Source organism: Salmo salar, chromosome ssa25, assembly GCF_905237065.1.
Source record: "Salmo salar chromosome ssa25, Ssal_v3.1, whole genome shotgun sequence".
NCBI lineage: Eukaryota > Metazoa > Chordata > Actinopteri > Salmoniformes > Salmonidae > Salmo > Salmo salar.
The window spans coordinates 23,009,496-23,036,452 of record NC_059466.1 but is presented as its reverse complement, the minus strand read 5'-3'; the positions used below and the strand labels follow the sequence as shown (position 1 = coordinate 23,036,452).

Here is a 26,957-nt window from a genome sequence, read left to right as displayed (position 1 = left end):
TGGCTGGCAAAGCTAGGAAAGTTCGCCTTCTCGTCAGGACACTTGAACTTTTTACTTGCATTGCATATCAAAACACAAGGCTATAAGCTAGCTAAATAGTTTGTTGTTAGCAAACCTGACAATATAACAACCAAATAAAAATATCAGTTGCTGAAAACAGGAGGATTTGACAGCATAGCACCACTTGCGACCTGACTGCAACATTGAAGGACCGGAGAAATGTATGTTCATCACTCACCACGTTAGATCATAAGAAGATGGTGCAACAATAGTCTCTTCAAAAACAAATCAGTGAGACTAGAAAAGGCCAATATCGGCCCCTCTCTATCAGTTTTGCTGATTGTCCCTCTACATAGCAAAGCTGTTGCTATGCCAGCCACCATTCACCACCTGAGACACGAGCACTGCAGAATGTCTAGCTAGGAAAATCAGCAGCAGCAAGCTAGCTCATTCTCCAACAGAAAGGTGCAGTATTGACACATTTATTAATTGACTAATCAAACTCCTGTTGAAAATATTATTTTTGTTAATTCACTAATAATAAGGCTCGTGTCGATGTGCCCAGACATGTATGCAATATGCAAGCTCGCTATGAAGATAAAAGTTTACACTAATGGGTCATATAGCTAAATAATTGTGATGTTAGCTAGCTAGATAAATTAGCTACTATGCTGGCTAGATAAGCAAGGTTCTAAGATATCAAATAATAGTGCTAATAGCCAACATAGCTAGCTAACATCAGCTGGTTATGATTTTGAACATGCACCATTTTAAGCAACGAGTCATCTGACTTGCTATTTACTGGTGTGCTGATCTGACAAGCCACAAGCGTATCCGTAAATGTACAGTTGATAGACGGATTAGATGATTGTTGTAATAGGGAAAGGTTTTAAAATGCCTAAATAAGAGGTTGCCAATAGGTTTAGCTACCTAAGAATATTCCTGCATGTTTATGGACCAAGAAAGCTATAGAGCAGTGTGCGTTCTAACTTCTCAAACTATGGACAAATGAGTCATTCAGACAGAACATGGATCGTCCTTTCACATTTTTTCCGACTCTCGCTCTCCTTGTTAGATATTATGCACATTTATGGCTTGGTAACAAACGTCATCGCCATTGAGCTAGTTCTCATCGTAGCAGCAGCAAGTGAAATTAGCGATGAGGGAGATGTGAAAGGGAGCGGAGTTAAAGCCTCGCTCTATCCAATCGTAGCAGTTGGATCAACCCACCCATTTCTTGACAGATAGTGCCTATAAGATGTCCTTCCATACAGGCGTGACATGCTGGAGTGATGCTTATTTGCAAATGTTGTTCATCAGTAGACTCCATAGACTCCACTGATCAGCCAAAACAAGATCAATGACTCAATAAATGCACACATTCCTATTGAATATGCATTCACCTGTATTGTGAGTAGCCCTATGCCATCTTAATTTACCCAGTTTATTAAGAGATTTACCATTCAAATAAAATTATTACCATTACGTTATGTAGTTAGATTGTTTTTACCAGTCACATTTGTTTGATTTTAAAATGGATGCATTAATGCATACATGGCTGTCTGGGAAATTTGGTCAATTTTTCCAATTTAATGATATTAACTATTGTCCATCGGCCTCTTTGATCGCCAAAAATCATCACCAGCCTTAAAAAAAAAAATCCATTGGTCGTTCTGTAATCAGGACATCCAACTGTCCCGATATCTGGTTTAATGCCCATTCTAAAATTCCCTTCTAGCCAATCAGAAACGAGTATTCAACAACGCTGTGGTATAATTTAGCCTGTATCACCTCCCAATATGAACTCTAACAATGGTATCTAAATCTGATTGGTGCATGGCTGTTTCCATGAGTCAAGGGCTGTAATGTGGGGACAAGGGTTTAATCACACTGCTATACAAAGCAGGCAATAAGCTTAGCGTACAACAATACTGTCGGCACAGTTATCTCACCACAGACAACTGTTACATCTGAGGTAATTTTCAGACAGTGCCATTCTTCACATCTGTGCATCACACAACACATTCCACTCTTACATTTTCAAGATAATGGATCCCAAGTTTTTTTTTACCGTTTTACTCCTGGTCAGTTGTAACCTGATGACTTTTCCAAACTGTTCAATGTAGGATTTGAGCTCAGGCTCAAACAACCCAGTGGGAAGATGGCCAACATAAAACACCCTCGGACTTATTTGTTGTCCCTGTAAAGAAAGAGGAAAATGTGGGTAAGACAGAACATTATATAAAATGTAGTTCGCTAGCCAGCAGATCTCACTTGCTTACAGCTGCACTAGGGCGGAACCAGCATGAGATATGGCTCAGAAAACGTACCTCAATCCAGGGATGAGAAATTCGTGGTACTCCGAATTGTCCCATTGTCATTAACATTAACTGTTACACCGAATAAATTAAAACTGCTAGTTTAAATATACTGCCCTTTTCATACAACACATTTTATAGTTTATCCAACCAGATTGTTTCCACAAGGGATGTGCTATAGCCACATTAGCCTGCTAGCTAGCCTCACTAGCTAGCTAACAGTAGCTAAGGCCTGGTAGCTAGATAACATCACCCAAAGTTCACTCTCTGGGCAGGGGTCGCACAACACTACTCACATACTTAAATTAATTTGTATGGGTTACTATCAGAAGAGTCCTGTGACACTTGTCGGGGTTGTAGAGCAAAACATATTAGTTTATAGCGCAGCGCAAACGGTTCAGACAGAAGTTGGTACATAGGCGGTACCGCAGATGCGTTAGGCTGAGATATGTGGATGCAGTGGATTGAAACGCAGCCCATGCAAAAAAACATTTAAATTTACGGATTTTGAGGGGGATTTTTTAAATCATGTTAATTCATCAATAGACTTAAGGATGAATATTCTTAGGTTGCATCTCCGTCGCGTCATTGTTAAGAACGCTCTCAAGCCACAATTTACCGGAGAGCCATAGTGGTGCCGTAAAGTGGTGATAAACCCAGTCATTCTGGACAGAGGCTAACTACTGTTTAGTCTAAATTACACTATGCTAACATTAGCTAGCTAAAATCCAGTAGAAAGCCCTCAATCTTAGCTAGCTAGCTAATGTTATACTGCATCTAAAGTCAATCTAGCGACATCAAAATGATGACAAAAGGTTTTCCTACTAGTTATTTGCATCCCTCTTAATGTCATTGTATTTCCAAGGCACTGTAATGCACTTTTGATGAAATCTTCATCAGCGCTCATTGACAATGCATTGAGTAGAACGCTCAGTCGAGGATGTACAAAACGAACGTTCAAAACAATACTGTAACGAAACATGCAAACCATGAATACACATGAATTCTATCCGATCCTAGTGCAGTTGTAAGCATGCGGGTCAGATCTGCTGGCTAGTAGTTAGCGAACTAACTAAATACTAACATTTAAGTTAGATAAATGCTGTCACTGAAATGTTGGGTAACCTAACGTAGCAGGCATGAAAAGACGTATGAGCGGAGTCTCCACCACCGTTTTTAGGGGAAACTGAAGTTAGGTTGAAAATACTGTATCCCTGAAACATCTGCATTCTGGCGACCCCACGGAGCGTGAACCAAAGACAGCACAGTGTGAAGATGGGCTAAAACTGCTTCTCCTAAAAAATGCCTGATCACGCTTGTAGACGATGTCATGGCGACATTGGCTAGCAAAGCAAATGTGCAGAAACACGTCATTGTGTCTAATAGTCGCCTCAAGCCGAACTACTTCAACTCCAAGGCACTCCTTATATAAAGTTGTTTTTGAGGAAAACTAAAATGTGTCAGTGTGTCACTTTCACGAGGTTTGTGTAATAACATGTTCAACTACTTCAGACATTGTCTCGAATTTAGGTTGTGCCTTTAGATTAAGAAAATGAACAGCTAAGGAAGAATGTTATACTTCTCTCATTGACATCTCAAACCCCATACACCGGCCAGGAAGGCCAAAAAGATCATCAAGGACAATGACCACCCGAGCCACTGCCTGTTCACCCCGCTATCATCCAGAAGGCGAGGTCAGAACAGGTGCATCAAACCTGGGACCGAGAGACAAATACAACCTCTACCTCAAGGCCATCAGACTGTTAAATAGCCATCACTAGCACATTAGAGGCTGCTGACCTATTGACAGACTTGAAATCACTGACCACTTTAATAATGGAACACTAGTCACTTTAATGTTAACATATTTTGCATTACTCATCTCATATGTATATACAGTATCTAAGTCTAAGCCGCTCTGACATTGCTCATCCAAATATTTATATATTTTTAATTCCATTCCTTTAGATGTGTGTATTGTTGTGAAATTGTTAGATATAACTTGTTAAATATTACTGCACTGTTGGTGCTAGAAACACAAGAATTTCGCTACACCTGCAATAGCATCTGCTAAACACGTGTATGTGACCAATAACATTTGATTTGGTCTGCTTTGCAAGCGTTCCCGGAAGTCTCGCGATGTTGCGTCTCTGGGTTTAGAAACTTTGGTTTGAATTTTGGGTGATGCTAGGCGTTAGCTACTGTTAGCTAGCTTCCTAGTTAGCTACCTACCAGGCTAATGCGGCTATAGCACACCCCTTGTGGAAACAATGTGGCTAGATAAACTAACACATCTATTGTCTAGAATAAAATGTATATGTTTTGGGTATAGCTTGAGAACGTGGTCCCACGTGCATGATGTGGATTTCAGTCCAGTGCAATTTGGGAAAACCAACCTTGTTGGGTCGCTTCTTCATCTCCTGGACTTTCGTCTTGAATTCAGGCTCCTCTTTCAGGTTCAAAGCAAACAAAGCTTTAGCCAGCTTAATAGCCGCTGGTGCCTTAGTTTCTCTCATGGCACTTATTTGACTATTTTTACATAAATAAAACGAATCGCGAGACAGAAAACACGTTTTCTTCTTCCAGACGTCCTTAACACACGTGACTAGACTCAACAAATAAATCTGAGACAGCGTCATATATCGTTTTGGAGGTATCAAGACAGCAAGCCTTATCTTGACCACAAAAATAATATTATTCACAAGAACTAATGATGAAAGTTTGGAAAATAGTGAGTACCGAAAAAGATTTTCAATATCACTTTGAATAAAATGTATATCATATGAGAAGTGTAATGTTTATGGAAATCCATGGCATCAGATTCAACTGTTGCCAAGGGAGGGTATAGCATTAGGAGGAGTGTGTGTGTCAGAGGGAGAGAGAGGAGGGGTCGTTGGAGTGGGTCTCTACTAAATTAATGTGGTCACACAGTAAATTCAGAACAGTGAGGGCAGTGGCTTTAAAAACTGATATGGCAACAAAAATCATCTACTTTACTGTGAATGGAAGACCAGAGCAGGCAGAGTTTCCAGTGGATTGCCCTGCCCAGGATGTCAAAGGTAGGCAATTAAAATAATATCACCTTATTATTTTGGTGTCTTTGAAATGTCATCAAATTTTATTTTGTTGTCTGAAGCATGATTTTGTTTTTGAACTCATTACTCTGATATGAGAAACCTCTCAAAACCTCTGAATTATTTATGATTTGTATACTTGTTTGACATTTCACAGCACTGTTAGGAGCTAGTAACACAAGCATTTCTCTGCACCCACAATAACATCTGCTATAGTGTGTACACATCCAATAAATGTTGATTTTGAATTGATTTGATTTTGAAATAAATAAACAAAGTACATAAAGGGAAAGGTTAATAGCACAGAGCACTTTCATTGCTTCTCTACCAGATCAAACAATGGATCAGAACTCAAGTAAAGCACTATGAGACCTAAAATAGTTATGTAAGTGCAATCCATCAGAAGATGCAAAGACATGCAATCGTTGTCTTCATCAAAAGAAGCAGACAGTCTCTGTATTGATAGAGAGAAATAGTTCATGCTTGATGCTTCAGCAGGGTAGAGACAGACACAGGTGCAGCTGACAACAACACTGCACTTGCATTTGCGTCAAAGCTAACATATGGTGTACATATGGCATCTTTAGAATTGAGTCTAGAGATGTGACGTATTGATGTGAGGGTTATTGAGGTCTCAGCATTGTTGTGGGTTGTTACTCTAATGAGATAAAGGGAAGGGGTTATTGAAAGTCCATTCAAATAAATAAATACATAGCATGTCAATAATATTATTTTCCAAACAGTACCAAGGACAGGCATAAAGGGATGAACTTTAATTCAGTGATCAAATAGCTTGAGATGCATCTCATAGATGCTAATGTAATGAGAATTCATTTTCTTTCAAAGATTCTGCCTACTGCCTGTAGATTTGACTGCCTATAAACCTCTTTGGAGTGCGCAAAAATAGCATTGATATAAAATGCAATCATAAAGTGCAATTGATTGTGGGTTTAAAATTATCTCTCGAAGAATATCTCTCGAATCCTTTACCTTCTCATTTCACCTCTTATTTTCTTCTCCCTTTTATTCCTTTGGTAGATGTTTTGCACGTCTATTTAGGCACAGACACAGTGTGATTGATAGCTTTAGATTACCTCTTTACAGAGCTGCCTCGGGCAATAATATTCCCTCACTTCTAATCTTTGTGTGTATGAATGGCATTGACAAAAGCTTGGCCAAGATGCTGAGCACATAAAAACCTAGTATTTTGTTCACCTGCTATACAGAGAGAGATCTAGGAGGTATGTGTGTTTGTGTGTGTTTGATTGGGTGTTTGATTGCAAAACTCGAAACTAGTGTTGATTGAAGTGTTGAGTATTGGCAAAAATAGCTCTTGGTTGCCTGAGCTATTTTCACAGGAGATCAACTTAAAATGTTGTCTGTGTTTGCATGCATGTGTGTGTTTGTTACTTTCAAGATCTGTTCCGCTCTGCAGCTGAGGCAGGACCCCATGACATTCTGAAGCTGTACAACCCTAAGGGCAACATCATCAACATCTCCCCGCGCCTGGAGCCCAACAGTCCTAACTCCTGTTATAAGCTAGAGGTGGTGGCTGCTGACTGCAACAGTGAGCCTTTAGGTATTCTCTGCCATGGCGCCAGAGACATTGGCTGACAGAGGGCATACTTGCATTGTTATTGTGTTGTAACTCTTGTTTGTTTCATTAGGGCCTGTGTATATTGATGTTAATATTTGAATTGTGTACCTCATGTTGCAGGTGTGGAACTTGCTGTGGCACTAGGATTTGACCTCTCCTCCATGGAGAAAAGGTAAGGCTGACATGGTATATACAGGAGTGACCATCCTCAAGGTTGGGGCCCATTCTGAAACTGTCAGACCACGTAAGGGACAAAGCTGTGTGAGTCAGGAGGGCCATATGTTATGTATCCCAGACTGACCATGTAACGGACCAAGCTGTGTGAGTCAGGAAAACCATATGTTCTGTACCCCAGACTGCAGGGCTGTGGGAGTCAGGAAAACCATATGTTCTGTACCCCAGACTGCAGGGCTGTGGGAGTCAGGAAGACCATATGTTCTGTACCCCAGACTGCAGGGCTGTGGGAGTCAGGAAGACCATATGTTCTGTACCCCAGACTGCAGGGCTGTGGGAGTCAGGAAAACCATATGTTTTGTACCCCAGACTGCAGGGCTGTGGGAGTCAGGAAAACCATATGTTCTGTACCCCAGACTGCAGGGCTGTGGGAGTCAGGAAAACCATATGTTCTGTACCCCAGACTGCAGGGCTGTGTGAGTCAGGAAGACCATATGTTCTGTACCCCAGACTGCAGGGCTGTGGGAGTCAGGAAAACCATATGTTCTGTACCCCAGACTGCAGGGCTGTGGGAGTCTGTACCCCAGACCAATGTTCCCTCTAATTGTTTTAGTCACTGAGCAAATGTCAGGTCTGCTGAGCGCAAACTTGAACGTTGTGAAAATTCTCTGCAACTTCCGACGTGCGTTTACTGTGAACACTGAGGCTGTACCCGCTTTAAGTTAGTTTTAACAGTGGTCAAGTAGGCTACTGTGGCTATTTGATCAAAATGTAGGCCTACCAGAGTGGCATACCATGAAAAACATACCGGAGTGGCTTACCATCAAAAACAATGGAGAAAATGCCTCCCATAACATTTGAACATGGAAATAGTTGTTCTATCATTCAGCCTATAGTAGCAGCCAATGTGTGGTGTTCAATGTAGGCCTACATTCTATGAGACTTTGAACAAAAACATGCAGGGCTTGACATTAACCTGTTTATCCACTTGTCCTTCAGACAAGGAGGTGACTGAACATTATGTTGTTTGATGCAAGAAACCACTTTACAAAATAAAGTGCATCATTGTTCCCATAACATTATTACAGAGAATCAGACAAATGATGGGGTACTCTGCCTATTGGCTACTTAGCCTATTAAAGCCTGTCTTAAAATACAACACTGCCCCTTTTGAGACAAAAAAAGGCTCTCTACTTGACTCGCTTTTCAAAGATGTCTAGAAATGCACACGTTTTGTGCTCTTGTAGGAAGCAATCACTCCCCCAATGCTGACTACAAATTATCTATAACTGGGCTAATAACTCACTAACTAGCAAAGGATATGAACAAATGTCCACATGTCGCTATATCAAGCTCTCGCTTTGATCTCAAAACAAGCGCATCTGCTCATGACCGCTCATGCTGTAGAAACAGTCCAGTTAAAAGTGAATGGCACAGATCCATATACTGTATGGCAATGGTCCATTTGCATATAGGCCTACTGCAACTCTGATTGGTTATGGCGCACCGGTCTATGTAGAGTACGGGACTCGGATGCGTTCTGCCTACAATAAAATCTCTTGCATAGTTAGTTTTGCATAGTAAGTCTTGCATAGTTAGTTTTGTTTTGGTATATTGCCTTGAAAGTGGCTAATATTGCTGATATTTCTTCTGCGGCAGTCCCGGGAGCTGTGTGCCCGTGCACACCCGCAGCTTAGAGGGAACATTGCCATAGACTTCAGGGCTGTGTGAGTCAGGACGGCCATATGTTTTGTACCCCAGACTGCAGGGCTTGGAGAAGAAGATCCTGATCGAGGCTGGTGAGACTCCTGCAGTCGTGTATGAGATGAAGAGACAGGTTGAGTCATTCCGGGAGAAACTTGAGGTACGTTGTGTTATTGATGCTGTACAGATAGAATTTGATAAATGATGTGTAAAGGCTCATTCATACACCAGTATCATGTTAGTTCACTGTGTCTGCCTAGCCTAGTGTATCTGTGTCTCCACAGAGTGTTGAACATCTCAGCTGGCTGGGCCTATTCAAAGAGCTATCTGAGGGAACACAGAAGCCCTCTCCTTTCTACCACAAGAGAACGCTGCGCAAGACCAGAGAGGAATGTGAACATGTACGGGAAAAGTTCCTGCAGATGAGGCAGGTTTACTTACACTCAATGATGATAGAGACCATGGGACATCAGATGAATAGGCTGTGCCACTCTTATCAAGACTCCATTGCTTGAATAGTAGTGTTGCAATTGAGATCACAATTTGGATATCATATTATAAAAATGAGATGAAAATAACAGAATAGTAATTTTATGTTCTCCATAGTTCCCTGGAGGTTTCAGAGGAAGTGAGACAGTACCTCAAGACCCCAACTTTTGACAACTGGTGAGTTCCCCATCTATTTTCCTTTTTTCCACTTTCCTTAGAAAATGTACTAATGGACTTTCTTACACAGTAGGAGTTACAGAGAGACTACCGACAGGGTCCTGTGAGTGCTGGTTGTGCGTGGGAGGTGAGAGGGTCGAGCAATGTCTCTGTTGTGTGATAAACAAACAGCATCTGCACCTGCTGCTTCAAAAGAGAGACAGGGAGAGACAGGGAGCTGGGCCTGAAGAGGATGGGGTTATTCAACCCTTTCATCTGTGGTACAGGCTCATATCAATATGAATGGCTGTCTGCTATGGGTTTACCAATCAAAAGGAGGTCTTTATAACAAGCTTCGTTAACACAGGCACTTTTGAAGGATGCATTATGCGTACGACATGCACGTCACAGCTTTCAGTCCAGTTTGGTTACAGTATGTATTACTTCAGGGCCTTTTAGAACTAACATAACGAGGTGGAGACCTCACTTCAAAAGAGGGAATATATATTGGCCACTTGGGGAAAAAACTAAAGCTACCATTAGGGTTACGAAATTCAGGGAACTGTCAATAAATTCCCTACTTTTCCAGAAATCCTGGATGGAGGGTTCCGGATTTCCTGCTTAATTCCTCTTGGTTCTGGGATCCTCCAAACAGGATTTTGGGAAAACCAGGGAATTTATTTAAAGTTCCTGGAATTTTGAAACCCTAGCTACCTGTCACGACTTCTGCCGAAGTCGGTCCCTTTCCTTGTTCGGGCGGCATTCGGCGGTCGACGTCACCGGTCTTCTAGCCATCGCCTCTCCACCTTTAATTTTCCATTTGTTTAGTCTTGTTTTCCTGCACACCTGGTTTACATCTCCTCATAATTACTATGTGTATTTAGCCCTCTGTTCCCTCCATGTCTGTGTGGGGTATTGTTTATTGTCAAGGTTGGCACGCTTCCGGCTGGGTTGCGCCGGGTTTTGTTTTGTACCCGTGCTTTGTGGCAGCCAGTACTTTACTTGGTTGTTGTTCTTTGTGCTGCCTCACTTGTTCTGTGGGCATTTGATTTTGTGACGTGGTTGCGTTCTGTTCTAATAATTGCCTCAGTAAAGTGCTTTGTCCACTCATCTCTTCTCTCCTGCGCCTGACTTCCATGCACCAGCTACACCCACCATTTGACACTACCTTACAATAACCCATATTGTTGTGACATTTACTCTAGGACCACTTTCAAAACTGTTCTCTGAATATATATGATTAAATATTCCAGGTAAGTGTTTGTTAGACCCGTACAGAGATTAGTCAAAAGGGCAGCTCATCCGGAGCTACTGCATCCAGAAATCTATTAATCCATCACTTTACCTTATTTATCAACCCTTGGCCAGGACACTAAAGGGCACATTTAAAGTGGTTATTGCTACATATGAAACATACAGTAGGTTACAGTTAGTACATTGTTTAAAATATATATATATATATATTTACATAGTTGAATGTGCTGACAACAAAATCACACAAAAATAATCAATGGAAATCCAATTTATCAACCCATGGAGGTCTGGATTTGGAGTCACACTCAAAATTAAAGTGGAAAACCACACTACAGGCTGATCCAACTTTGATGTAATGTCCTTAAAACAAGTCAAAATTAGGCTCAGTAGTGTGTGTGGCCTCCACGTGCCTGTATGACCTCCCTACAACGCCTGGGCATGCTCCTGATGAGGTGGTGGATGGTCTCCTGAGGGATCTCCTCCCAGACCTGGACTAAAGCATCCGCCAACTCCTAGACAGTCTGTGGTGCAACGTGGCGTTGGTGGATGGAGCGAGACATGATGTCCCAGATGTGCTCAATTGGATTCAGGTCTGGGGAACGGGCGGGCCAGTCCATAGCATCAATGCCTTCCTCTTGCAGGAACTGCTGACACACTCCAGCCACATGAGGTCTAGCATTGTCTTGCATTAGGAGGAACCCAGGGCCAACCGCACCAGCATATGGTCTCACAAGGGGTCTGAGGATCTCATCTCGGTACCTAATGGCAGTCAGGCTACCTCTGGCGAGCACATGGAGGGCTGTGCGGCCCCCCAAAGAAATGCCACCCCACCCCACACCATGACTGACCCACCGCCAAACCTTTCATGCTGGAGGATGTTGCAGGCAGCAGAACGTTCTCCACGGCGTCTCCAGACTCTGTCACGTCTGTCACGTGCTCAGTGTGAACCTGCTTTCATCTGTGAAGAGCACAGGGCGCCAGTGGCGAATTTGCCAATCTTGGTGTTCTCTGGCAAATGCCAAACGTCCTGCACGGTGTTGGGCTGTAAGCACAACCCCCACCTGTGGACGTCGGGCCCTCATACCACCCTCATGGAGTCTGTTTCTGACCGTTTGAGCAGACACATGCACATTTGTGGCCTGCTGGAGGTAATTTTGCAGGGCTCTGGGAGTGCTTCTCCTGCTCCTCCTTGCACAAAGGCGGAGGTAGCGGTCCTGCTGCTGGGTTGTTGTCCTCCTACGGCCTCCTCCACGTCTCCTGATGTACTGGCCTGTCTCCTGGTAGCGCCTCCATGCTCTGGACACTACGCTGACAGACACAGCAAACCTTCTTGCCACAGCTCGCATTGATGTGCCATCCTGGATGAGCTGCACTACCTGAGCCACTTGTGTGGGTTGTAGACTCCCTCTCATGCTACTACTAGAGTGAAATCACCGCCAGCATTCAAAAGTGACCAAAACATCAGCCAGGAAGCATAGGAACTGAGAAGTGGTCTGTGGTTACCACCTGCAGAACCACTCCTTTATTGGGGGTGTCTTGCTAATTGCCTATAATTTCCACCTGTTGTCTATTCCATTTGCACAACAGCATGTGAAATTTATTGTCAATCAGTGTTGCTTCCTAAGTGGACAGTTTGATTTCACAGAAGTGTGATTGACTTGGAGTTACATATATGTGTATGTATGTTTAACCTTCAATGGAAAAGCCCATTGAGACCCAGAGTCTCTTTTTCAAGGGAGACCTGGCCAAGAAGGCAGCAACAATAAATACATTACATCATTAAAACATACAACAATACAATACAACAACATGATCCAACCTAAAAAAAAGCATTTACACTCCTCTGTAACAGAGTCTCCCATCAATATTTTAAATTCATTCAGTGGCACTAACATATCTAGATAAAGCATGGATTTTAGAATATTCCATGCGTCTGGTGCGCAAGAAGAGAAGGCAGAGATTCACAGCCTAATACTGTGAATGTCCTAAGGACTAAGTAGCAACCACCTAGCAGACCGGGTATGGTAACTGCTGGTAGTGTAGGAGACCAGACTACAGAGGCAAAGAGGGAGTTTACCCAAAAGGGCTTTGTACAGTAGATGAACACATACAAATGTATCTTTCTGCACATATAAAGTGAGGTCCAACCTACCATTTGGTACAATGTGCAATGGTGGGTGAGTGACTTGGCATTTGTAATAAAACGCGAGGATGCATGATAAACAGAGTCCAGTCTCTGTAAGACGGAGGAGGTTGCATGCATATACAACAAGTCACCGTAATCAATTACAGAGAGAAAAGTGGCCTGAACAAGCTTCTTTCTATCCATAAGTGGGAGGCAAGCCTTATTACAAAAATAAAAACCCAATTTCAATTTAAGCTTTGTCACAAGATTATCCACATGAACTTTAAAGGACAATTCGTCATCCAACCAAATACCTAGGTATTGGTAGGATGACACTTTCAATGGATAAGCCAGCAGATGTGACAATGCTAACGTTCTCTGGCAGAGTTCTAGCTCTGGTAAAGGTCATGAATGTAGTTTTTTGTACATTCAAGACCAATTTGAGACCATAAAGGGAGTGACTGAAAAGTGACTGAAAAGCAGTCTGGAGCTCTTCAACAGCCTGAACCAGAGAAGGAGCACATGAATATATAACTGTATCATCTGCATATAGATCTAACTTTGCTGGTTGCATCCCATTTCCCAAATCATTAATAAAAATGGAGAACAACACAGGAGCTAAAATGGAACCCTGGGGCACACCTATATTAATCTCAAGAAAGCTAGACTTGTGATTGTCAGTATATACACAAGCGGTTTTATGACCTCCTAAAAATGAATGATTTGACCTTTGACTCTTGACTTGTCCTGCTATGTGTGTGCAGGCAGTGGGAGGATGCAGAGATCATGGTTCTACTGCAGGTCATGTACACAGACCTGGACTTCATTGCCACCTTTAACATTGAGCCTGAGGTGCTGCACCAGTTCCTGTATGAGGTGTACAAACGCTACAACAACATCCCCTTCCACAACTTCAAACACTGCTTCTGTGTCACCCAGATGGTGAGAGAGAGAGAGAGAGAGAGAGAGTGTGTGTGTGTGTGTGTGTGTGTGTGTGTGTGTGTGTGTGTGTGTGTGTGTGTGTGTGTGTGTGTGTGTGTGAGAGAGAGAAAAAGTGGGTGGTCAGGGGAAATCATGTAGTCCCATTCCTCTGTGCAATCATATAAAACGATCCAATTATCCAATCACCCTAAACCCTGATTGGTTAGGGCATCCAGGCCCCTCAACCGATTTAAGAAATAGACTCAATTGTTATCGCAATTATCCATCATTGAGTTGTATTCTCTCTGGACTGCTGCTCTTGCGATTCTTTATTCTCTGGTAGATGTATGGGCTGATCTGGCTGACGGACCTGAAAAGTAAGATTGACAGCATTGACCTGCTCACCATGCTGACCTCCGCAGCCTGTCACGACCTTGATCACACGGGATACAACAATGCTTACCAGGTGACCTATCTATCTGACCACCACAGATGTGTGTGTGTGTGTGTGTGTGTGTGTGTGTGTGTGTGTGTGTGTGTGTGTGTGTGTGTGTGTGTGTGTGTGTGTGTGTGTGTGTGTGTGTGTGTGTGCGCATGAATTGATAGCTCACTATCAGCTCTATCTTTCAGATAAATGCTCGTACAGAACTGGCCCTGCGCTACAATGACATTTCCCCCCTTGAGAATCACCACTGTGCTGTGGCTTTTGAGATCCTGGAGAAGGTATGATTATGGGTGACTGGAGAAGTTATGGGTGGTATTGGCATGGGTGACTGAAGTTGGGCTATGGTGTGTGTGGGTCAACTTTGCAGATGTCAACAGTAAAGTGTTTGTCTTTCTTACAGAATGAAAACAACATTTTCAGAAATCTGACAACTGAACAGTATAAACGGATAAGAGAGGGCATAATCAAGTGAGAATGTATTTCTTCGCATCCTCTTCACCAACACAAATATATGTTTACTTTGATCTAACCGTAATGTGTGGCGAGTGCATCAACTCAAGGCATTTAATTATTCTTAGATGTATCCTGGCCACTGATATGACGAGACATAACGAGATCCTGAACAAGTTCAAGTCCATCCTGCCTGTCTTTGACTTCAGCAACAAGGACCACAGAGACGTGGTAAGAAAGGGTATGAATAAACAGTATGTTTCAGAAATAGTCCTCTGTTTAGCCCAGTGTTTATGAGGTGTCATGTAAATGTCACAAAGACTGGATGTCAGGTAAATGTCATCCTGGTACTCCCTGTTCCTTTTTAGTCAGATGTTGCCATGGTACCATAGGAGTCTACAGCCATGTTGCCTAGCAACATCAGATGGGAGAATCTTGGTATCTACTCGTGCTGATAGGGTACCAGCCTGGGGCTCTTCCTGACTGGATTAAAGTGATGCGTACACTACCGTTCACTGTTGACGATTCTTTAATCAGCACAACAGTTTTCAGCTGTGCTAACATAATTGCAAAAGGGTTTTCTAATGATCAATCAGCCTTTTGAAATGATTGACTTGGATTAGCTAGCACAATGTGCCATTGGAACACAGGAGTGATGGTTGCTGATAATGGGCCTCTGTACACCTATGTAGATATTCCATTAAAAATCTGCCATTTCCAGCTACAATAGTCATTTATAACATTAACAATGTCTACACTATATTTCTGATCAATTTGATGTCATTTGAATGGAAATGTTTTTTGCTTTTCTTTCAAAAACAAGGACATTTCTAAGTGACCCCAAACTTCTGAACAATAGTGTATACATCCCCCCTGTCTCCCTCCAGCTGATGATGATCATGATCAAAGTGAGTGACATCTCCAACGAAGCACGGCCTATGGATGTGGCTGAGCCCTGGTTAGACTGCCTCCTGCAGGAGTTCTACAACCAGGTAACTAAGCACCACAACATATTGGTTATGTTCCAATATAACTGTTAGCATACAACTTGGAATGTGTGGCTAAAACACTGCTTCATTCTAAATGGTATGCTACGGTATATCATAGAGATAGACTACTAAAATGAAATATTAATTAAGTCCTGCTCTCAACTGGCCTCCCTCAGAGTGACATGGAGAAGCTGGAGGGTCTTCCTGTCACCCCGTTCATGGACAGGGACAAGGTGACCAAGCCGTCCTCTCAGACAGGCTTCATTGGCTTCGTCCTCTTACCCCTCTTCATTGAGCTGGCTAACCTTTTCCCCTGCCTGGAGGTAAGAGCTTCCGGTCTACAACCACTACACTAATGTAGCTTCACTGTAATGCAACTTCTTCCCCAACTGCTCTGCATTAAGTGGAATCAAAAGGGACTGGTACTCATTCATATTTTAGAGTGAATATTTTAGAGTGAAAAAGAGTGCCATTACTCAAGCAGTAGAAAATGTAAGGTGCAGCCGTGTTGGTATTCTGTACTGGTTCACTGGCCCAACTATAGCACTGCCTAGCTGCCATATTTGTATAAACATATCCAGATCCCTTTTCCTCTCTGTGCCCCTGTAGCAGCACATCATAGACCCGGTGCGTAAGGCCCTGGACTACTACACAGAGATGGAGAAAGCCCTAGAGAGAGAGAAACTGATCCGAGCACAGAGCGACAAGGCAGCTGCAGCCAAGAACAAGGATACTACACCTCAGAACTTACAGAACCCTCAGAAAACAGCAGATAGTCTGTCAGAGGCTGGGAATGCCTTGAAACCACCCACTCTGTGATGGCCTGCTGATAGGGTAGTCTACAGAATAACCAGGAGTAACCAACCACACAATGGATAGGACATTGCTGTAACATTACTGACTGTGTCACAAATAGGGCTTTGTGTTGTGTGAATTGAAGCACTTATATGGTTCCTTTGGTCTTTGTAGAGACAAGGTATTCACTATGTCGTGTTACAGGAGTTGTCTGCTGTGTTTTGCTACATAAATGTTTTTCACTGCATATATTCAGTTTTTCAAAATATTTGCATAGGAATAGTGGTTAATTACACAATATGACATACAAGACATACGAAGAATCAGTGTGCAGTTTTGTTTTTTTATTAGTGATATGCTTAAACGAAAGACCAGAAGTGCTATTGTCTAATTGAAAAATAGGGATAAAGCTTAGTGGATTTGTCTTCACTGAAAATCTTGACTATGGTTGCCATCTAGTGGATATGGATGTTTTTCATATTGATAATGTATTAAAAGGTCAGAAATAACAGATATGATATGAAATATGTTTTTGCATGTATTGTACTTTTAGATTTTTAAGTGTTCTACTTAGAGATAAATAAATGAACACAACAAACAAACATTTCCTCTCGTTATATTCATATTTCATATTATTCCGCAATGTATGTACATTGTACAATGTATACATTTTCATTATCTTGATCATTTGTAAAAGGTTTCCACTAGATGGCACTCGGCCACAAAGTCAAAATTGGCTACTTAAAAATGTGCTTTTTGTCTAAATTTAAGGTTAGGCATAAGGTTAGCAGTGTGGTTAATGTTACGGTTAAGGTTAGGTTTAAAATCAAATTTTAAGAAGATAAATTGTAGAAATAGGCGAGGTTTATGACTTTGTGGCTGTGGTAACTAGTGACGACCTTTGGAACTGCAGTGAAAAACATTGAGCAAAGTGCCGCGTTCAAATGCTAGTCGGAACTAGGAAACGCGGAAATGTTCAAATTTCCTAGTTCCGACTAGCTCGGAACGCGGCACGGGTGAAAGGAACGGGTGAACAATCGATGATGTAAGGAAATTATGACATCACCTAAATGCACACATTTACGAAGGACCCATATGTTGGGTCATGGCAGAGACCAAGCAAAGAGTTTTTGAATGGCGGTCAATGAGTGTCGAATTTGCTCAACACAAAAATGAATGGCAACACAACTTTTTACCTCATAAATGTTTTATATGGAATAATGGGTCGATATTACATAGAAACAATATGTTATTTTACCGTAACTGGTTCTCGAAAATCCTTGTCCTTGTCAGCCAATTAGTTAGTATTAGTGGGAATCTATTTACGCAGAGAGAATTTATAGAAAGATACAACTGTGAGGTTTCAAGCAAGGAATATGACACTGTTATAAAAGCTATATCTAGTGGGATAAAATCTTTACTTCAGAATAATGCATATTTTGGAACCTCACCTATTGTAAGCGATATCCAGGTAAATGGCATAGGTTTACTAGATAAGAAATTCAACAATCGTTTATTAAGGGATATTTTCTACAGGAAGTCTATTCCCTCTGCAATATGTTTTTGGGCTTCATCATTTTATGTAAACTTGCGCTGTGCTTGGCTCACTCCACACACATTTGTGGTGACCAATAAAGTAAAGGACATCTCCTTTAAGATTATCCATAGAGGATATCCGTGTAATGGCTTGATTTCAAAATATATACCTGATTTACCAGTGAATGCCGTTTTTGTGAACTAGAAAATGAATCTATTGAACACTTATTCTGTAATTGTTTACATAGTGAGGTGTTCTGGACTCATGTTAAACTTTACCTTGGCAAGAAAATGCATACAACCATTGAAATATCTAAATTTGACATTATTTTACTACTCTGATTCCACAATTGAACGTCAGTACTTCATAAATCTCTTTTATTTTATTGGGAAAATTTTTCATACACAAATCAAAATGTAAGAAGAAAAAGACCCTTTTCTTAATATTTTTTATCTGATTTGGAAAACTATTTAGAATCTTTAAAACGTTTACAAAACAAAATGTCAAACAAATGTATTTGCTACATGTCTGTATTTGTTTATATATAATGTGGATTTGTATTATAGTTTTTTGGTTCTCTTCCTTATGTCTTTGTGTAATCCCCCTGGCTGTTCTGTTTCTTGTGTTTTGCATGTTACTGTTTAATAATAAAAAATGAATGGCTTATTTGCTACGTGATGTTTATTTGATCGAATAGAAGTTTTGTAATGAGGTATTGGTATAAGTAGGACACGTGGCATCCCGGCAATTTTGAGAAAAAACACTATATCGGAATTCGAGATGGCTATGCATATGTAACCGATGTAACCAATGTGAAATGGCTAGCTAGTTAGTGGGCTGCGCGCTAACAGCGTTTCAATCGGTGACGTCACTCGTTCTGAGACCTTGAAGTTGTTGTTCCCCTTGCTCTGCAAGGGCTGTGGCTTTTGTGGAGCGATGGGTAACGATGCTTCGTGGGAGACAGTTGTTGATGTGTGCAGTGTCCCTGGTTCGAGCCCAGGTAGGGGCAGGAGAGGGATGGAAGCTGTACTGTTACACATATTCAAAGCAAACTTTATTTGTCACATGCGCCGAATAAAACAAGTGTAGACTTTACCGTGAAATGCTTACTTACAAGCCCTTAACCAACAATGCAGTTTAAGAAGAAGAAACTATTTACCAAGTGGACTAAAATAAAAAGTAATAATAAAATGTAACACAATAAGAATAACGAGGCTATAGGGGACACCGGTACCGAGTCAGTGTGCAGGGGTACAGCCTAGTTGAGGTAATGGGGGTGAAGTGACTATGCATAGGTAACAAACCAACAGTAAGTAGCAGGGCCGGTGGCGATTTTATGAATTGTTCAGCAGTCTTATGGCTTGGGAGTAGAAGCTGTTGAGGAGCCTTTTGGTCCTAGACTTGGCGCTCTGGTACCACTTGCCGTGCGGTAGCAAAGAAAACAGTCTATAACTTGGGTGACTGGAGTCTCTGACAATTTTATGGGCTTTCCTCTGACACCGCCTATTATATAGGTCCTGGATGGCAGGAAGCTTGGCCCCAGTGATGTAATATGTCGTACGCACTACCCTCTGTAGCGCCTTACGGTCAGATGCCGAGCAGTTGCCATACCAGGCGGTGATGCAACCGGACAGGATGCTCTCGATGGTGCAGCTGTAGAACCTTTTGAGGATCTGGGGACCCATGCCAAATCTTTTCAGTCTCCTGAGGGGGAAAAGGTTTTGTTGTGCCCTCTTCACGACTGTCTTGGTATGTTTGGACCGTGATAGTTTGTTGGTGATGTGGACACCAAGGAACTTGAAACTCTCGACCCGCTCCACTACAACCCCGTCGATGTTAATGGGGACCTGTTCGGCTCGCCTTTTCCTGTAGTCCACGATCAGCTCCTTTGTCTTGCTTACATTCAGTGCTAGTGAATGACGCTCAACCTGTCTTCATCATAAGGGAGGTTTCTGAGTCAAAGGTGAACAAGGTGATTAGCTCACTAAAGAACTCTAAATCCAAAGATGTGTTTGGGCTGGACTCTACCTTTCTTAAAAACTACAAAGAGTCACTCATTGGCCCCATTACTAAGGTCACCAACACATCTATTGGTCTGGGGGTGTTTCCAAGGGTATGGAAGTCAGCCATAATAACGGCCATCTTTAAATCGGGCGACCCTGCTGACGTGAGTAACTACAGGCCCATTAGTATACTACCTGTAGTGTCGAAGGTTGTTGAAAGGTGTGTAGCAGAACAACTGATTTCCCACCTCAACAACAGCCCCTTCACATTACACTCCATGCAGTTTGGCTTCAGAGCGAAACACTCCACAGAAACGGCCAACTGCTTTCTTCTGGAAAATGTGAAGTCCAAGATGGACAAAGGGGGCGTTGTTGGGGCTGTGTTTCTGGACCTAAGGAAGGCTTTCGATACTGTTAACCATGAGATTCTCATCACAAAATTGTCCAAGTTCAACTTTTCCCCCGATGCCTTGAGATGGATGAAATCATACCTTGAAGGCAGAACTCAGTGTGTCAGAGTGAGCAATGAGCTGTCGCCCACTCTTAGCTATGATGTGGGCGTGCCCCAAGGGTCAATACTGGGGCCCCTCCTGTTCAGCCTGTACATTAATGATCTCCCTTCCGTTCGCACTGGGTCTGAAGTTCAAATGTATGCAGATGATACAGTGATATATGTGCATGCAAAGAGCAAACAACAAGCTGCACAAGAACTCACTACTGTAATGGTCCAGGTTACAAAGTGGCTCAGTGACTCGTGTTTGCATCTCAATGTGAAAAAAAACTGTTTGCATGTTCTTCACTAAGAGGGCAACAGATGCTACTGAGCCAGATGTCAGGGGAGAAGCTCCAGGTGGTATCTGATTTTAAGTACCTTGGAATCATACTTGATTCCAACCTCTCTTTTAAAAAGCATGTGAAAAAGGTAATTCAAATAACCAAATTCAACCTAGCTAATTTCCGATTTATACGAAATTGTTTGACCACAGAGGTAGCAAAACTGTATTTCAAATCGATGATACTACCCCACTTAACATACTGCTTGACTAGTTGGACCCAAGCTTGCTATACAACATTAAAACCTATTCAGTCTGTCTACAAACAGGCTCTCAAAGTGCTCGATAGGAAGCCCAATAGCCATCATCACTGTTACATCCTCAGAAAGCATGAACTCCTGAGTTGGGAAAATCTTGTGCAATACACTGACGCATGTCTTGTATTCAAGATCCTAAATGGCCTGGCTCCCCCTCCACTCAGTATTTTTGTTAAACAGAAAACCCAAACATATGGCAGCAGATCCACAAGGTCTGCCATGAGAGGTGACTGTATAGTTCCCTTAAGGAAAAGCACCTTTAGTAAATCTGCTTTCTCTGTGAGAGCTTCCCATGTCTGGAATACACTGCCATCAGACACACATAACTGCACCACATATCACACTTTCACAAAATGCATGAAGACATGGCTAAAGGTCAATCAGACTTGTGAACATAATCCCTAGCTGTGTATTGCCGCTTTCCATGTTGTCTGTAGCTTGTGAGGTGTGGAAACACTTTGTTGTTTTTATGGATTTTGTCTTGTTGCTTTATGTTCTATGTTGCTCTGTCTGTATGCTACATCTTGCTTGTCCTATGTTGCTCTGTCTGTATGCTATGTCTTGCTTGTCCTATGTTACTCTGCGTGTGCTCACTGTTCAATGATTGTCTATATTGTAATTGTTTTTAATAACCTGCCCAGGGACTGCGGTTGATAATTAGCCGGCTGGCTAAAACCGGCACTTTTACTGAAACGTTGATTATTAATGTGCACTGTCCCTGTAAAAATAAAATAAACTCAAACTCAAACATTGAGGGAGAGGTTGTTGTCCTGGCACCACACTGCCAGTTCTCTGAATGCCTAAATGTCGGTAGCCATGAAGTGCTTTGAAAGTCTGGTCATGGCTCACATCAATGGCTCACATCAACAGCATCCTCCCAGACACCCTAGACCCACTCCAATTCGCATACCACCCCAACAGATCCACAGATGACTCAATCTCAATCGCACTCCACACTGCCCTTTCTCACCTGGACAAAAGGAACACCTACGTGAGAATGCTGTTCATTGACTACAGCTCAGCGTTCAACACCATAGTGCCCACGAAGCTCATCACTAAGCTAAGGACCCTGGGACTAAACACCTCCCTCTGCAACTGGATCCTGGACTTCCTGACTGGCCGCCCCCAGGTGGTAAGAGTAGGCAACAACACCTCTGCCACGGTGATCCTTAACACTGGGGCCCCTTAGGGGTGTTCTGACATGAGGCTAATGCTAGTAGCATAGCGTCTCTCTCCACTGAATACAGGCAGTTGACGTCAACAACCCTCATCGAATATTCAAATAACTACAATAATGAGACGTATCCACCAATTCTAAAGGATCCGCAGCCCACATTCCCGCTTCGTGGACAACGATTCAAATTGTTAACGCGGAGAGACAAGTACTGTATCTTGTCAGTATGTCGATCATCTTTGGTAACAGTCGTCTCGCGCCAAACTGCGCATGTGCTGGCCGTCAACTCAGGCACTAAGTAGCTGTGTTCGAATACCTATACTAACATACTGTATACTACATACTATTAGTTGATTTTAGTATACTGTAAACTAAGAGTATCGTTCCAGTTGAGCGTACTAGAGCTTTGCCTGTCTACCGGAAGTTGATGCTGTTGCTATGCAACGTCTTGCTAGCTTGTTAGCGTAACACATGACCAGCTAGACATTTTATGATTTCGGGTGTATTTGTAAATTCAATCTGGAGTGTCAGAGTGTGCTCTGGGCCTTCCTACATCCAGAGAGCTGTCAGATTGTCCATTTGTAACATTTGGAGCGTTCAGAGCGCACACTGGACACTCTGGCCGAGGGGGACGTTTGTTCCGAGCGTTCAACGGCAGTCAAGCACCCAAATCAAATGTCATATTCACAAATACAAACAAAACACCACATTTTATTACCGTGCAAAAATAAATTGAACAATATTTGAAGACAATTAAATACAAAAAAGCTGTTAGAATTATAAATGTGTATATGTCCCTTAAGGTCCTTGTGTAATGTGATATTGTACCCAATATCTGCTTTACTTGGTCTGTTTCGCAAGCGTTCCCAGAAATCTCGCGATGTTGCGCCTCTGGGTTTAGAAACTGTGGTTTAACTACCAACTATTTTGATTCATTTTGCAGAAAGAACCAAAGTATCATATCTTTTTTCAAAATACAATCATTTGTGTAATATGTCTGTCACGGAAATGTTCAGCTACATTCAGGCTTTTCTGAGTGCTGATCAAGAAATAAGAGAGGTAATCAATCAACAGGCTGCTTGCTAATGTTTTTGTCAATCGAGCTAGCACCGAACCACTAACAATTTACTCGCAGTCAGTAAGGTTTGCATCGAATATGTGAGGAATATAATAACATCCATTAAATGCACTGTATGTTAAACACTGTGTGCAAATGTATGTATTGCTAACTAACGTCAGGGCCGCTGATAGGACACACATGCATGCATTTCGTTTCTTCAAAATCAGATGTCTTGCTAGCTAACAGCGGATGTTCTCTTGCAGGACATAAGAAAAGTGGTACAGGTTCTGGAACAGACGGCGAGGGAGATCCTGACCCTGCTCCAAAGTGTCCATCAACCATCTGGCTTCAAAGAGAGTGAGTGCCCAATCGCATGAGGTGTAATTTAGTTATTCATTAGTGAACCGTAGCAAAACGTTTTACAATCAGTTAAGGTAGTCCCTAACTGTTTTGTTCCGTTTTCTTCTGTTTTTAGCCTAGTGAATACGACTCTGGACTATCACTTATGATGGCTTACCTTCCTGACTGACTCATTGCTTTGCAGGTCTCCATCACCTTGACATAACTGTTTCTGTTTTGTCCTGTCACTCTAGTTCCCAGTAAGTGTGTAATTGCTCTGGAACGGTTAAGCCCAGTCCATATGTACTTTGGAGAGCTCAAACCAAAATTCCCCCTGGAACAGCATTACAGGTAGCTACATAAACGTCTCTTTCTTGTCCCCCTGTCTGACATAAGTCCCCAGTAAGTGCGCAAAGGCCAAGGAACTGTTTTGTACAGTCAGGATGCACCTTGGAGAACTCAAAAACAAGTTCCCAGTGGAGCAGTACTACAGGTAGGCCCTACACATGGGTGAATCTGAAGTTGGCTACTTATTCATAACTACTTATTCACAGTCCCCGGTCCACAGAATGAAATTCAAGGGAAATTTCAAGTCTCTGTATTACCATGTTAAGTAATGGAATGATATTGTCTGCGTGTCTTCTCTCCTTGTTATTGAAAGGACAATCTAACACGTCATTTTCCATCCTTCACTCTGCTTCTAGGTTCCATGAGCACTGGAGGTTTGTTCTGCAGCGCCTGGCCTTCCTGGCAGCGTTCGTGGTCTACCTGGAGAGTGCGTCTCTGGTGACACGCGATGAAGTGGCACAAATACTAGGAAGTAGGTATCAGTTCATTTCGGTGCTTTTTTTTAGCTTTCCCGGTTCCCCCGGTGGATGGAGTTTGAACATTTTAGACCATTCCATTGGTAAATCTCTGCCCACCATGAGCACTAGGCAAGCTAATACGAATGCACCTATTGCCTTGAGTTTAGCTTTTCTCAAGGCAATGGGTGCAATCGCAGACTGTTCCTCTCAGACAGTCAATCGGCAGTCAAGTAGTGTGCTGTGGTGGTCATACATTTTCCCCATTTCTTGCAGTCGAGGTGGTGCGAGAGAAGGGATTCCACCTCGATGTTGAGGATTACCTGGCAGGTGTGCTGATCATGGCCAGTGAACTGGTGAGAATGAATTAAGTGGCTTCATAAATTCTATTACATCAGACAATACCAATTTCAATAATATAAGATTACTTTTTGGATGGATTATTTACATGTATAAAGTCATCTGTGTCTGTCCTCTCTAGTCTCGCCTGGCGGTGAACAGCGTCACAGCAGGGGACTATGGCCGCCCCCTCCGAATCTCCAACTTCATCAACGAGCTGGACTCTGGCTTCCGACTACTCAACCTCAAGAACGACCCCCTGAGGAAGCGCTACGACGGCCTCAAGTACGACGTGAAGAAGATAGAGGAGGTGGTCTACGACCTGTCTATCCGTGGCCTGACCAAGGAGCAGGAGGCTGGGGGAGACAAGTAGAGCTGTTGGGGGTGGAGGTGTAGGGCCGGGGCTCTACCCTAGGCTGGCACCTGACCTCTCCATAACTGGGACTGTGGAGTCTTGACCTGCTGAATGGCAGGAATAGGAGGTCTGTGGCCCCACTAGCCTAGGACAGACTTGTGCATGTGATGAATGACAGTCTTGTCAGTGGGGTTTGAAAGCCTTTGATATAGAGGCACAGTTTGAAGGGGAGGGGTTGTTCCAGTTTGATTACTGGGGTTTGGAAATGTTCACTGTAATATCCAACATCATACTGTAATATGCCTGTTATTATCTTTCCGTGGTTTTTGCTGTTCATATGTTTTGTACTGGTGTATGAATTATTGTTGTTAATTTCATTTAAGGGGGTGCTGACTGGGTGTAAACCTCCACCCAGAAGTAAAGAGAAAGTGTTACCTACCATGTTTAAGAAGCACTTATTCTGTTTTAGTTCATGAGCAAATAAATGATGATTTTGAGCCATTGGTCTGCCAAAAGCCACGTGATATAACATAGGAATTTGCGTTTGGCTAGTTTGGTCTCTGATTGTTCTGTTCGGGGTTTATATCTCAAAATGTTCAAACAACCAATCAACAAAACATCAGAGGGAAGCAAGGAGACTAGGGGAGAATCTCAATCGCCTACTCCTCGCCTCCTCAAAACCCATTGTAGGAGAAGGTCAGCGGGACGGCGCCGCTGGCTTTCCAATCCAATGGGTTTTGAGAAAGAGGCGAGGAGTAGGCGATTGAGATTCATCCTAGTAGGAGAGGACAAGAGGAATCACAGGGAGATTCTCATTTGGGGAAAAGACCATCCTCTCCTCGACGACTCCGTCCTCTGCGTGACCCGGAAACTGATAAGTGGTCGACGAGAGTGTCAATTTGTTAGTAAGCGAACGGAAGTGTCCTCCCCTCGATAACCAACTTTCATTGAAGATAGTCATGTTTATCCTACCTGAGTCGTTTGCGGAAGACTTTTGATATCTGCCACACCCCCTTTGAATCAGCTGTTTTGTCGGAGGAGAAAAACATGCACACGTTTAAAAACGATATGCTACTTATAGTTTTATCTATAAAATGTCTGCAACAACTAGCAAAATACATTGTTACTACTTTACACCTTTTGGGAATCCTCTGTAAACATCATTTGCCTGACGACCCGGTTATGGACAAGAGAGTCTCAATTCATACAAATTCATTTGTTTCCACATTTACTTGCCACTTCTCTTTGATTACCTTTGATCTTTTTCAAAAGGAGGGGAGAGAGGAGTTAGCAATACCAATGGAGAATCTCCCTAGGAAAGAGCCATGGTGAATCTCAATTATAGTATTTCCTTGTCTCCTCTCTCCTTGCCTCCTCCGAACGCATTGGAGGAGAAGCATCCAAGGGGAGGAACCCCAGAACTTCTGCTCCAATGCGCAAATTTTTGTACATTTCTCAATTGCATTGTTGGGAAAGGGCTCGTAAGTAAGCATTTCACGGTAAAGTCTACGCCTGTTGTACTCGTTGATTGTGAGAAGGCGAGGAGAAAGCATGTGAGGAATCAAGGAAATACAATTGAGATCTATCCCCATTCAGGTTAGAATGGTAATTGACGTCTGCTAATGGCGTCTCATCACTCAGCTATGTACACAGCAGACATGGCAGTGTCAGCTGGAGACAGGAAAATACTGTACTTCATTCATGGAAAAGCTTTGTCTTAAAATATAGATTTTGATACGTTGTTATGGCCACTCCATGCATCTACT

The 26,957-nt window shown here is 42.5% G+C and overlaps 2 protein-coding genes and 1 non-coding gene across 5 annotated transcripts; 2 read left to right on the top strand and 1 right to left on the bottom strand.

Annotated features, from left to right (window-relative positions):
* Positions 1-1,863: 1,863 nt before the first annotated feature.
* LOC123730667 (small nucleolar RNA ACA64) lies at positions 1,864-1,991 on the bottom strand. Its single transcript, XR_006762102.1, has one exon. It is a non-coding gene; the product is annotated as a small nucleolar RNA ACA64 (small nucleolar RNA).
* Positions 1,992-4,472: 2,481 nt separating this feature from the next.
* LOC106586425 (high affinity cGMP-specific 3',5'-cyclic phosphodiesterase 9A) lies at positions 4,473-17,095 on the top strand. Its single transcript, XM_014173664.2, has 14 exons — positions 4,473-5,377; positions 6,810-6,971; positions 7,110-7,161; positions 8,925-9,027; positions 9,152-9,294; positions 9,474-9,533; positions 13,656-13,833; positions 14,156-14,278; positions 14,443-14,535; positions 14,658-14,725; positions 14,836-14,938; positions 15,595-15,699; positions 15,873-16,019; positions 16,306-17,095. Exons 1-14 carry the CDS (start codon positions 5,236-5,238, stop codon positions 16,513-16,515), a joined length of 1,689 nt encoding a protein of 562 aa, XP_014029139.1. The 5' UTR covers positions 4,473-5,235; the 3' UTR covers positions 16,516-17,095.
* A 6,013-nt stretch (positions 17,096-23,108) lies between these two features.
* On the top strand, positions 23,109-25,688 carry LOC106586424 (translin). 3 transcript variants are annotated; one of them, XM_014173661.2, is made up of 7 exons: positions 23,109-23,354; positions 23,619-23,712; positions 23,949-23,954; positions 24,091-24,187; positions 24,399-24,514; positions 24,774-24,853; positions 24,979-25,688. In XM_014173661.2, exons 1-7 carry the CDS (start codon positions 23,289-23,291, stop codon positions 25,207-25,209), a joined length of 690 nt encoding a protein of 229 aa, XP_014029136.1. In that variant the 5' UTR covers positions 23,109-23,288; the 3' UTR covers positions 25,210-25,688. The 3 variants fall into 3 exon arrangements, with proteins under 3 accessions (XP_014029136.1, XP_014029137.1, XP_014029138.1); XM_014173662.2 differs by lacking the exon at positions 23,949-23,954; XM_014173663.2 differs by lacking the exon at positions 24,091-24,187 and having other exon boundaries at positions 23,949-24,045.
* The last annotated feature ends 1,269 nt before the right edge of the window (positions 25,689-26,957 follow it).